General features: G+C 39.6%; 1 protein-coding gene across 1 annotated transcript; it reads left to right on the plus strand.

Moving 5' to 3' along the window:
* Nucleotides 1-315: 315 nt before the first annotated feature.
* LOC124116878 lies at nt 316-5661 on the plus strand. The gene has a single exon (XM_046478461.2). The coding sequence runs from the start codon at nt 316-318 to the stop codon at nt 5659-5661; it is 5346 nt and encodes a 1781-aa protein (XP_046334417.2).
* Nucleotides 5662-12719: the final 7058 nt, after the last annotated feature.

Raw genomic sequence — 12719 nt, forward strand, 5'->3', positions numbered from 1 at the left:
CAAAGAAAATGTTTATTTACCGTAAATGTGAATTTTGTAGGGAGTTAAATTTAAGGAGAAATCCTTGTTTCAAAATGAAATGTAACCTTTATTCGGGATGATTTGGGTGAACATTATGAATGTTTGAATACTTTTCAAGAACTTTAATTGATTTATTTGCTTTATTATCACTAAAGAGTGTATTTATTTTACTCTTCAGAACATATTTAATGTTACGAAGGACTCAGCCAATAACGAGTGGTGAACACTATCTTCTCTTTATCATTTGTACCAAAACTTTCTGAAGATTATTTGAAGAGTTGGTACAGAGAAGAAATGAGTGATTCAGATGAATTAGCGTGGGAACTTGATGGAGTTGGACAGTTGGGGAATGGAAGTTCACAAGTGGCTGAAGGTGCAGGTGTTACCAATGTAAAAGAGAGAATGCAGATTGTGAAAGCAAAGAGAAAGGTGATTAAAGGGAGAATTACCAGAACTATAAATAGACTTAAAGACAACATGCAAACTAAAATAGTGAAAAAAAGAAGAATTTTAAAGGAGTTAGAAGAACTCAGAGCTGATTATACAAAGGCATGTGAATTACATGGAGAACTGTATGAGTATACAGAAGAGGCAAAAGTTGCAGGTTTAGATAAATGGGAGTCAGATCTAACCAATGATATCTATGGAATAGAAGAATTAGCAGAGGATTATCTAGCATCACTTGACATCACAGAACATGAAACAGAGACTGTGTCAAAGGGAAAGGGTAAATCTGTCAAGGTTCAAAGTGGTCCTTCAACATCATTTCAAGCTGCTGAAGATGATGACAGTGCATCTTATAAAGATAATGCATCTCAGGATGACAATACATCTCTTGCTGGATCAAATGAAGTATTTGATGGGTGGATAACTTCACTGAAGGAGTATCAGGAGACTAAACACTGTCTAAGCAACACCCCGAACATGAGTTTAGCGGAGGCATTGATCAAGATTGAAGCCAGTAGGGACATACCTAATATCACTCTTCCTAAATATTCAGGGGATCCTTTGGAATATGTGAATTTCATGGAAAGATTCAAAATTCATATCCATGATAAAGCACATTTAACAGATGCCATGAGACTGGTACAATTAAAGATGCATCTGACTGGTGAGGCTGAGAGGGCCATTGCAGGACTTGGATCTAGTGGCACCATGTACGCTACTGCCTTAAAAATGTTAAAGGAACAGTTCGGCCAGGAAAGTTATATTGCAAGAGCATATGTGAACAAGCTGACTAAGGGGAACAGAATACAGGGACGAGAGGCGCTGCGAGATTTCTCCTTAGATCTGATTAATTGCATAGCAACTTTAACACGGATGGGTTCCTTTGCAGATATAAACGCAAATGATAATTTGCGGCAGATAGTAATGCGTATGCCAGGGTACCTTATTGATAGATGGAAAGTGAAGGCATCAGATATCAGAGAAAGAGGTGAACGGCCGTCAATTCGCCATATCAGTGATTTTATCAGAAAACGGGTAAAAGCAGAGTTCGACCCAGACTTTGGGGATTTGGAAAGAAGAAGTGATTCCAGAAGGATAAAGGGGTTATATTCTCATCAGCAGATGAAGAGGGGGCCCATATGTTATCTTTGTTCTGAAGAACATAGAATCTCAGATTGCCCAACATTCACAGATTGTACTGTTCCAGAGAGGACTCAGAAGGTTCGAGACCTACGTCTGTGTTTTGGCTGTCTTGTCAGAGGCCATATTACGAGAGACTGTAAGACCAAGAAGGCCTGTGGTATCAACGGATGTTCACGTACACACAACAAGATGTTGCATTTTGACCCACAGGTGGCCAGTTCTATCATTGATACAAATAGTATTCTACCAGTGGTCAGGGTGATGTTTAAATCCTCAAATGGTAGGACCAGGGAAGGTAATGTCCTCATAGATGGAGGTGCAGGAACCACAATCATTCGCAAAGAATTTGCAAAATCACTTGGTCTCCAGGGTAACAGGGAGAGACTTGATCTATCACTTGTAGGATGTGAGAAACTTGAGAACATTAACAGTCGCAGATTGAAATTTTGGATTTCTTCACTTGAAAGCAGTGAGGCATTTGAAGTAGAAGCTTATGAGATTGATAAGACTGTTTTGAATGTTAAGCCCTTGGATAGAAACTGGTTGAGATCATTCTCACATCTTAACAACATAGAATTGTCGCACAAGGCGGGACCTATTGATCTCATCTTGGGAGTTCAGTATTCTCACTTGCATGCAGAAGAAGAGGTTCGTCAAGGTCTTCCATTTGATCCGATCGGAAAGAAGAGCAAGCTCGGATGGTATGTTATGGGTCCAGACAAAACTCAACGTTCAGTGATATGCTCAGTGAACTTTGTGGAGAAACTTAATCTTGACAAATTCTACCAGTTTGAAACATTGGGGGTACAAGCTCCAAATTGTAAATGTTCTGTTGAAGTACTCTCAAGTGAGGATCGAGTAGCACTCAAACTGATGAAAGAATCGTGTCGCAAGGTTCAGGACAGATACGAGATTGGTCTTCCTTGGAAGAAGAACCCTGCCTTACTTCCAAACAACTATTATGTAGCCTATAGAAGACTTGTGTCTCTTGAGAAGAATCTCCTGAAGAATGACCAAAAGGCTAAAATGTATTGTGATGCTGTGAATGAGTATGAGCAGAAAGAATGGGCAGAAAAGATTGATGAACCCAATGTGAAAACTAGTGGTTTCCCAGTTTATTATCTTCCACACCATGGAGTTTATAGACCGGACAAGCCCAGTACCCCATTGAGAGTTGTGTTTGATCCGGCATGTGTGTGTGATGGTGTATCCCTCAACTCATATCTGTATAAGGGTCCAGGTCTCATTGGGAACTTGCTGGGTGTTCTTCTGAGGTTTCGAGAGGACAGAGTTGCTATAGTTGGAGACATCTCCAAGATGTATCTTCAGATCAGGTTGAGAGAGAGTGACACTCATTTACACAGATTCCTATGGAGAGACTTAGAGGTGGATAGAGAGCCGTCAGTGTACAGATTGCTCAGAGTGGCTTTCGGTGATAAGTCCTCTCCAGACATGGCAAGTTATGTAATGCTTCGAATTGCTGAAGAGAATGAGGACAGATATCCTGATGCATCAGCAATTTTGAGAGACAACAGGTATATGGACGATCTGATTCATTCGTGTGAAACCCCAGGAAAGGCTAAAAAGAAAATCAATGAGATTAATGCTGTGTTAGCCACTGGACAGTTTCAGATCAAAAAGTGGTTTTGTTCTTCGCAGTTGGTTCGTGAACAGAGTAGAGAAAATCAACCACAAGCGTCTTCGTCTGTCAGTCTTGATGGTGAAGAAATCAAGACCTTGGGTATTCGATGGAATCCGGATACTGATAATCTGAGTTTTGCAGTCAAGAATCTGGTTGCAGAGAAATACACTAAGAGACAAGTTTTATCCAGAATGTCAATGTTGTACGACCCACTTGGGCTAGCTTTAGCAATCACTATCAAAGCCAGAGTAGCTATGCAGGATATCTGGCGTCAGAAATCGTTGGATTGGGATGATGAGTTACCTAAAGAAATGTATGTTCAGTGGTCGAATCTGTTTCTGGAACTGCAAAGGTTGAGAGATGTTCAGTTTCCACGTTGTTTGAGACCTCCTGATTCCGTGAACACAACAACTCTACACGTCTTTGCAGACGCAAGCATGAAAGCCTATGGAGCTGCAGCATATCTCACATGTGCAACAGAAAATGAGACTTCAACACAGTTGATTATGGCAAAGGCTAGAGTTGCGCCATTGCATCAGACAACAATACCGAGATTAGAGCTTATGGCGGCATTGATTGCTTCAAGGTTGGCCACAACAATCAAAAAAGAAATCAGACAGAAGCTGTCAGATGTGATATTGTGGACAGACTCACAAATTGTGCTTCATTGGATCAGAGCAGAATCAATAACATTCAAAGCCTTTGTTGGTGTCCGCATAGCCGAGATACAATCTCAGTGGAATCGGACACACTGGAGATATGTGCCAACATATTGGAATCCTGCAGATGATCTTAGCAGAGGAGTTTCTGTGGAGGAATTGAATGGTAGCTGGATGAATGGGCCAGAATTCTTGAAGTTACCAGCTAATGAGTGGCCAACCCAGCCATGTGATGCAGCAACTACTGAATCCAGTGAGGAGAAAAGGAAGTGTCCAGCTAATGCTGCTTGTGTACCAATCAACCCTGTCATAGAAGCAGATAAGTTTTCATCATGGCAACGACTTCTGCGAGTTACAGCATACTGCCTAAGGTTTGTCAGGAAACTCAAGGACAAGATACACAAGGTTTCACAACTAGGGGATAATGCTATAACAGTGAGTTGTGAAGAGATGAAAGCAGCTGAACTGTATTGGATCAAGTGTGTCCAACGTGGAATGAATGATTGGAAGAGTGACTTCTGTGATCTAGCTCCCTTTGAGGAAAAGGGTATTGTTCGAGTAGGAGGTAGACTCAGACATTCTCCACTGCAGTATGATCAGATTCATCCAGTACTATTGTCTCCAGGTCACCACGTATGCAGATTGATAATGTGTGATATTCATGTGCAAATGGGTCATGCTGGTCCAGAGAGAACATTGTGCGAGAGTAGGAGATATTTTTGGATTGTGCGTGGGCGGAACCTAGCCAAGAGTATTGTGAGAAATTGTGTTGTGTGCAGGAAGTTACGTCAGCCTGGTCATACCACTCTGATGGCTGACTTGCCTCCAGAAAGATTGCTTCCATTCTCACCACCATTCCATGTAACAGGAGTTGATCTCTTCGGACCAATGTCAATCAAGTATGGTAGGAACAAAACCCAAAAGGTATGGGGAGCAATCTTCACGTGCGCGAATGTGAGAGCGGTTCACTTAGAGATAGTGGATGGATTGTCTACTCAGGCATTTCTACAAGCATTGCGTCGTTTTGTATCAAATCATGGATGGCCACACACAGTTATTTCTGATAATGGCACATCGTTTGTTGGAACCGAGAGAGAACTTCGTACCATATTCATAGAAGGCAAACAACAAATGATGGACTTTGCATTGCTGCACAGAATTAATTGGAAGTTCATCACGCCTTTGAGCCCACACCAAGGTGGAATCTATGAAAGTTTGATTAAACAAGTGAAAAGATCTCTTAAGGTCATCATCGGTCAACAGATTCTCAGCTGGAATGAGTTATCAACTGCATTTGCAGAAGTGAAAGGTTTGTTGAATGCAAGACCATTGTATTATACAGCACAGGATCCTAATGATCCACAAGCCCTAACACCCAATCACTTCCTGTTAGGGAGAGCTTCCATAAATGTTCCACAAGGACCGTTCCAGGAGACAAAGAACCTGCATAAAAGGTTTGAATATGTGCAGATGCTGGTGAAACAGATTTGGAAGAGGTTTCTACGAGAGTATCTACCAACTCTCATGCGTAGGAGCAAGTGGCGTACACAGGGGAGACAACTCCAGATAGGAGATATTGTTCTGCTCATGGACAACAATGCACCAAGAGGAAAATGGGACTTGGCAAGAATCGTTGATTTATTTCCAGGAAAGGATGGTATAATCAGAAATGTCAGAGTTCGCACCAAGAACGGTGAATATAACAGATCAGTACAGAAATGCTGTCTGATCCTGGAATATTTCACATAGACTGTTTTCAGATGGCACTTGGTTGCCCCCGGAGGATTTGGTTGAAATGACATTTGAATCTAAAATAACTAATAATTAATTTCATTTATGCCAAGAAAGACATATTTTAGTTTGCCGGTTTGATCAAGCCGTTTTGGTATATGTACTGTGCTCCAAAATAATGATGACTCCCTGTTGTGTATTGCGAGCTCCAGCGATGAGCGTGAGTGACCCGCGATGGTCAAATGTGTGAGAATTTCTGTGTGTTGCAGAGAGTTAGCGGCTGAGCACTAATCTTCAGGTATGAAATACTGTTTTTTGTTTAATATATTATCATGTCGTAAATGCAAGTTTTGGAAATACGTCAACTTTATTGATAATTCATTTTGCATTTTTCAAAGAGCGTGTTGTTCGATTTTCAATCATCTTTGAGTGCTCAAAATATATGCTGGAAGTATTTGTAATGTTTAGAAGTATTGTTATATTACCTAAATGGTATAACTATTCTTTGTTGCGTAAATATCAGTCAAAGAAAATGTTTATTTACCGTAAATGTGAATTTTGTAGGGAGTTAAATTTAAGGAGAAATCCTTGTTTCAAAATGAAATGTAACCTTTATTCGGGATGATTTGGGTGAACATTATGAATGTTTGAATACTTTTCAAGAACTTTAATTGATTTATTTGCTTTATTATCACTAAAGAGTGTATTTATTTTACTCTTCAGAACATATTTAATGTTACGAAGGACTCAGCCAATAACGAGTGGTGAACACTATCTTCTCTTTATCATTTGCACCACATCCTATACAGATTCGTTCCACAAAGACAGAAAGGTCTTCCCCCGATGGCACGTTGACATTCTCGGTCCCCTGCCAACAACACCAGACAAGTACAAGTACATTTTGGTTATCACAGATGCATCATCCAGATGGTGTGAAGCCTTTCCACTTCGGACCCAAGAAGCCAAAGAAGTAGCAGATGTTCTCGTCAGAGAAATATTTTGTCGGTATGGCGCTCCAAGGACCTTAATTTCAGACAGAGGTCAGAACTTCATGTCCAAACTTATCAAAGCAAATTAAATTTACCCATACCAGCCCATACCATCCTCAAACTAACAGCTGTGTAGAGAGGCTCAATTCTTACATCAATCAATCACTAAGAGCCTATTGTAACAAGTCTCAAAATGATTGGCCCCATTTTATTCCTGTTATCATGATGGCCTATCGGATGGCCCCAAATTCATCAACACAAAAATCCCAATATGTTATGCTTTTTGGCCGAGAAATGAGAGCTCCACAAGATGTAGCATTAATTCCAAAAGAAAATTTAGGCCACAATAACAAAAGTTATCTTTCAAATTTGCTAGAGGAGCTTGACATCACTAGAACAATTGCAGCTGGAAACACTGCGCGGGCTAAGGAAGTGTACTCAGAACAATATAATCGAAAGGCTAAAGTACCAGAATTCGCCCCAGGTCAAAGAGTTTGGCTTTATAAAAAAAGTTGAAAAAGGCCTTTCCAACAAATTAACCAAAAAGTGGTATGGTAGCTATTGTATCATTGACACAGGTCCAAATTATACCTACAAACTACGCCGAAGTTCTGACGACAGAATACACAAACCACTGGTCCATGCCAACCGTCTGAAGCCATATTTTGATCCTGCTGATCGTCCACAGTATCCTCCAGAACCACACCTCAACGACACCAGTAACATAGATTCAGGAGTCATGGATGACAATGAGGAACCAGTCAATGATTCACAGCCTGACAGCAACAATTCCCAGTCGACAAGCTCAACTTATCAAGAAACTGATCAATCACTTCCACAACAGAAAGCCAACAAGGTAAATTCCAAAACTAAGGCAGGTACTTCCAGCAACAAGAATTCGAACCAAAAGACCCCAACAAAGAAGAAAAACCCTGCTCCAAATACAACAGCAAAACCTGCAGGTTCCAGCACGACAACTATGAAGGAAAATCATGCCACACCAGGTCCAAGTGCTCCAACCAAGGAAAATGAAAAGGTAAACAAAGGAAAAAGAGGAGTGAATAGTAAGCATCACCAGCCAAAATCCAGAAAACAACTTGACGACGGCCAGGTACAACCTCCAAGTCCAACATCAGGTAATCAAACCAAGGATATCCCTCAGGTTTTCAATCCGAAAAACATACTACAGAGTAAAATGGAAGGATCCAGAAAGGGGAAACACATGGGAGTATGGCAGCAGCATTCCAGATTCCATTCGGAGAGAATTTCACCTCAAAAGAAGTATGTCAGGAAAACGACGAAACTGTCCACTGAAGAATCATAAGTTTTTCAACCAAAAGGAATCAGCACAAGACAATAAATCAGTCAATGTTCTGTCAGGGAATACAATGTCAGGAAATGTCGAGCAAGACAACACCAAACCATGCATAGAATTAGATGTCAAATCATATCCGTTTTTTTCACAAACGCCTACGAAAAGTAGATCATAAAATAGAAAGAGTTATGGGCATTGAAATTATTCAAGGAGACTGCTATGTCAAGGTCTCATATAAAGATTATCCTGATTACCACACATGCTATTTTGAAAGTGTTCCTCCCCACCTCATACAGCGCTACCTTGATGATAGCTGGAAGGATCTCCATAAGTGGTCCTGTGGAGAAGATAATCCTCCATATGATCCAGAGGAAGCACCAATTTATAAATCCAAAAGGGTTATTTTTCTAGATAAAGACTTTGGAAACATCAACACCTTTTTCTGCCGTATTTCACTAACAGACTGTAGTCCCCATCGACCATACCAGGATCAACTCGCCATATATACCAAAAGATGCCAATTGAACATATTCTTGATCAAAATACCAAATCTCCTGAATAAACGGAGATTTTGATAACTTTTGTTATTGTGTCCAGTCTTTTCACTGTGGGTAACCAGTTTCACCAGTTGAGAACAAATAGCATCAGCCTGATCATCTGAGTTATATGTATCACAACAAATTTTGAGCATGGACCTGATCAACCAATCTCAAAAACAAAGTGAACCATAACGAATCGAAATGAGTCAAACCAAAATGAACCAAAACAAATCGAAATGACTCAAAGCGAAGCAAACCATACTGCGAATCGAACTGAAACCGTCCCGAAGCGAAGCAAACCGTATAGCGAACCGAATGAAACCGAACCGTACCGCATTGAACCGAAACCGTACCGAAGCGAAGCAAACCATACTTCGAATCGAACCAAAACCGTACCGAAGCGAATCAAACTGTATAGCCAACCAAATGAAACCGAACGAACGAAAATCGAAGCGAAACAAATCAAAGCGAAACAAACCAAATTGAAATATAGCAAACCTAACAACCGAAATGAACAAAAACAAAGAATAGGCAAACCAAATAGTTACGATAACTAACAACTAATTAAAAAAAAAAGGATATACATAAGTTCTAACACTTTTTGTATACCTTATTAGTGTAATAAATCAATGCACTTGTTATATGCACATGCACATATATGTATATATAATGCGTCTAATGATTGTATCCAAAAATAGAAGGATATTTTATTAAAAAAATGTCATGATATACTTTTGTAATTTGCCGCCAATACATTCTTCCTGTTCATGACACCATTTAGTAATAATTATGTACTGATCTTTTACATCATAATTATCATATTTGTTTTATTTTCTAGCTATTACAGACAAACTGAGGAAGTATTTATATATGACATATTATTTGAACATGCTAACTCTCTTTTCCTTGTTTCCATGTAAAACTTCCATGGACACAGCCAACTATCCTAAACCTCAAACCAGGATGTGGAACTCAAGGGCTCCTACATCACTAATAAAACCACCAGTACAGAGTGCCCAGACAAGCCAGCTCCACATCCAGATTCCCTGATGACAGCAGAAAGAACTTTTACATTATGTTCCTTATACCAAAGAGACTCTATAATAATTGTTATTTACTATACTACCAGTTTAACTTAAAATATTGTCCATCTAAGCCATAATTATTTTACACGTTTGGGGTCCAAACTTTTTCAGATGGAGGGGAAGTTATCATGGTTAACATTTATACTAAGTTATCCTATAATAATTAGATCCACATCAAGTGTTACGAGTTTCCATGCTGTAATATTTATACATCATTTCATATAATAGTTTAGCAAGTAATACTTATCATCAGGTAAAATGCATATATAAAATATCCGTAGTATCATCAGGTAAAATGCATATATAAAATATCAGTAGTTTCAGTCTATAGCTCTTTAGACAGATGCTAGCCTAAGGTAATGGGAGCGCATCTCCTAGACATACTATTCAATAAGAGAGCGAGAGATTTGAGGGATTTTACGACCGCTTCAACCGTCGGCTATTTCGCAGTCGGGGCCAGACGGGTTTTAAGATAAATAATACAATACTGGGGAATAAGAATATAATCGGCTGGCCCAAAAAAATGTAAATTAAAGGTGAAAAGAAGAAAGGAAAACAGTAAAGGTGGTGAAGAGGGATAAGAAAGTTTAGTGGCTACGTATGAAACTGTGAGAAACTTAGTCTACCATAAGGACCTAGTGGGAGAGACAAGAAATGGAACTGATCAGTTAAGCTGATGTGCTAGTGTGTTAATATAACTGTTAAGCAATAATAAAAATAAAGGTAAAGGTATGGGAGGTAACCTAATCTAGTAAAAATTGGACTCTTGGCTATATGGGGGGCCGGGGGGGGGGTCAGGCGGGAGTAGAGAGTTGTGGACGAGTTGGCTTGGCTTGGGTATAGGTGGCTGGATAAATGAACATGTTTCTGCGTGGCTGGTTATGGGAAAAATTGATGCGCGGACGTCGGAGGGGACAATCCGCGCTGTGATAGGTGGCTGGATAAGTGAACATGGTTCTGTGTGACTGGATATGGGAGAATTTTGTCGCGCGGACGTCGGAGAAGGCAATCCGCGCTAGGAATTTGGATCCCGATCCTAAATTGCAAGAATGGTGATTTTGTAGATGAAGGTTTTTAGCTGAGATTTGTTTGGGATATATCTAAAGTCTATTTATAAGATTTGTTGATTTTAGAAATTTAGCTATATGGGTATATTTAGAGCGATTTATAGTCGGGTTGAGAAGTAGACTAATATTGTTTCTGTACTGTGGGGGGAGGGAGTTAAATAGCTGAGCTTGTTGATGTTTGTGTTGTTTGCAGTGGTTAAATATATGGTCAAGGTTTTCAGGTGTATTGCAATGACTGCAGTTTGGGTGTGGATGTCTGTTCTGTTTGTGAAGTATTTCATTTAGGTTGATTTGGCCGTTGAGCATTCTATTAATGATTTTGTCCGTGATTATTGACTTAGTAAAGTTGCGGCATTTAGTGACCTGTTTAATGAAGAGAGATTTTATCCATGTGGACTTATAATTTTGAATATTGGTTTGAAAATTTTGACTCTTAATGTTTTTCCTGATTATTGATTTGACTTCGGCCTTACTTGTGTTGAAGTTAATGCAGGGTGATGGGTGTGTGGTAGCTAATTTCGCTGCTGTGTCTGCTAAGTTATTGCCGTGTATTCCTATGTGTGCAGGTGCCCAAAATAGTGATATTGTTTTGTTTGTTGCTGTGATGTTGTTATGTATATCTATAATATTGCTTATGATGTCTTGACGTGATTTAGATGTTTTGTTTTGGATTTGGGTAAATGAGCCTAATGAGTCAGAGATAATTAGAAAGTTAGTGTCCTTGGATTGTTTGATATAGTGATATGCACATTGAATGGCAAGTAGTTCTGCAGTAGTAGTGTGTGTATAGTTTGTATAGTGGAAGTTTGTGGTGATTGAGACTGGCTGGGTGACTTGGATTCCTAGGCCTGTGATATTGTCGTTGTTTTGTGAGGCGTCAGTGTAGATATGTGTATGGTGAGGCCAGTTTTGATGTATGTATTGGTTTGTTTTTTGCAGTTTGTCTGGTTTGGTTAAATCGGGTTTGGAGGTGAAGAGTTTGTGTAGTGAGCAGTCAGTGTTAGGAGCCGGTTTGTCGTTAATGTAGGTGTGGCAGGGGGGTGAATGTTTGATATTTTCAAGTTTGTGGGTTTTAATGAGTTTGTAGAGGTGAGTTAGAAATGGAGCTAGGTTATGGTTGTTTTTAAACTTTTTGAGTGTGGCAGGTCTGAGATTTGTGTATTTGTCTGTGATTTGTTTGTATATGGGGTTGTGTTGGGCCCCAGCCCAGTAATTTAGTGTGGTTTGATCGCGTCTAAGCTTGATTGATGTATTTCCAGAAATTAATAGTAGTGAGTTGAGAGAGGTACCGGTTCTGGTCCCCAGGGCTATTTTTAGAGCCTTGTACTGGATAGATATAAGTTTTTGGTTTAGCTTATCTGTAATGGAGTGGAGAACCGGGGCGGAGTAGTCAATTTTGGATAGTATAAGTGATTTGTATATGTTGAGTAGAGTTTGTTTGTCAGCACCCCAATCAGAGCCGCTTATGGCTCTCATTAGATTTAAATCTTTTTGACATGATGAGACCAAGTTATGAATATGGGGGGCCCATGTTAATTGTTGGTCGAAAGTGACTCCTAGAAATTTTGCTTGGTTTTTGAATATGATGGGTTCTTTATTAAGAGTGAGTTTGGGTGTATAATTTTGCATGCGTTTCTTTTTGAAAAGTAAGCCTATGGTTTTCTGTGTATTGATTTTGAATCCCCACTGGGAAGCCCATTTTTGAATATGATCTAGGAGGGGTTGGATTCTTTTTTGAATTTGTTTTATTGATGTAGACGACGTCCAAAAGGAGATGTCATCAGCAAATTTGGCAGTGGTGACATTATTAAGGTTAGGCAGGAATATGTCGTCTATCATGAAGTTAAATAGAGTTGTACCGACTTTCTGTGGCACCCTCAGCTATTTTCTAAGTAATTGTAAATTAGTCATTGTTAATTGTTCTTGTAAATAAAATTGTGATTAGTCTCCTGTGACTCCGGCTCTTTGCTGACTAATTCCCCAAGAAAACCAGCACGCCATTTGGAAGGTATTGTTCACCCAGAACAGTTCCATGATAATGAGAAGGCAGTTGCAGTTTGTACTCCAAGCTAGCAACACCT

This window comes from Haliotis rufescens, unplaced genomic scaffold, assembly GCF_023055435.1.
Source record: "Haliotis rufescens isolate VD_foot unplaced genomic scaffold, xgHalRufe1.0.p SCAF_5, whole genome shotgun sequence".
Taxonomy (NCBI): domain Eukaryota; kingdom Metazoa; phylum Mollusca; class Gastropoda; order Lepetellida; family Haliotidae; genus Haliotis; species Haliotis rufescens.

Excerpts from the sequence above, each read along its gene's own strand:
- LOC124116878 (XM_046478461.2), top strand. The coding sequence starts at position 316 with ATGAGTGATTCAGATGAATTAGCGTGGGAACTTGATGGAGTTGGACAG.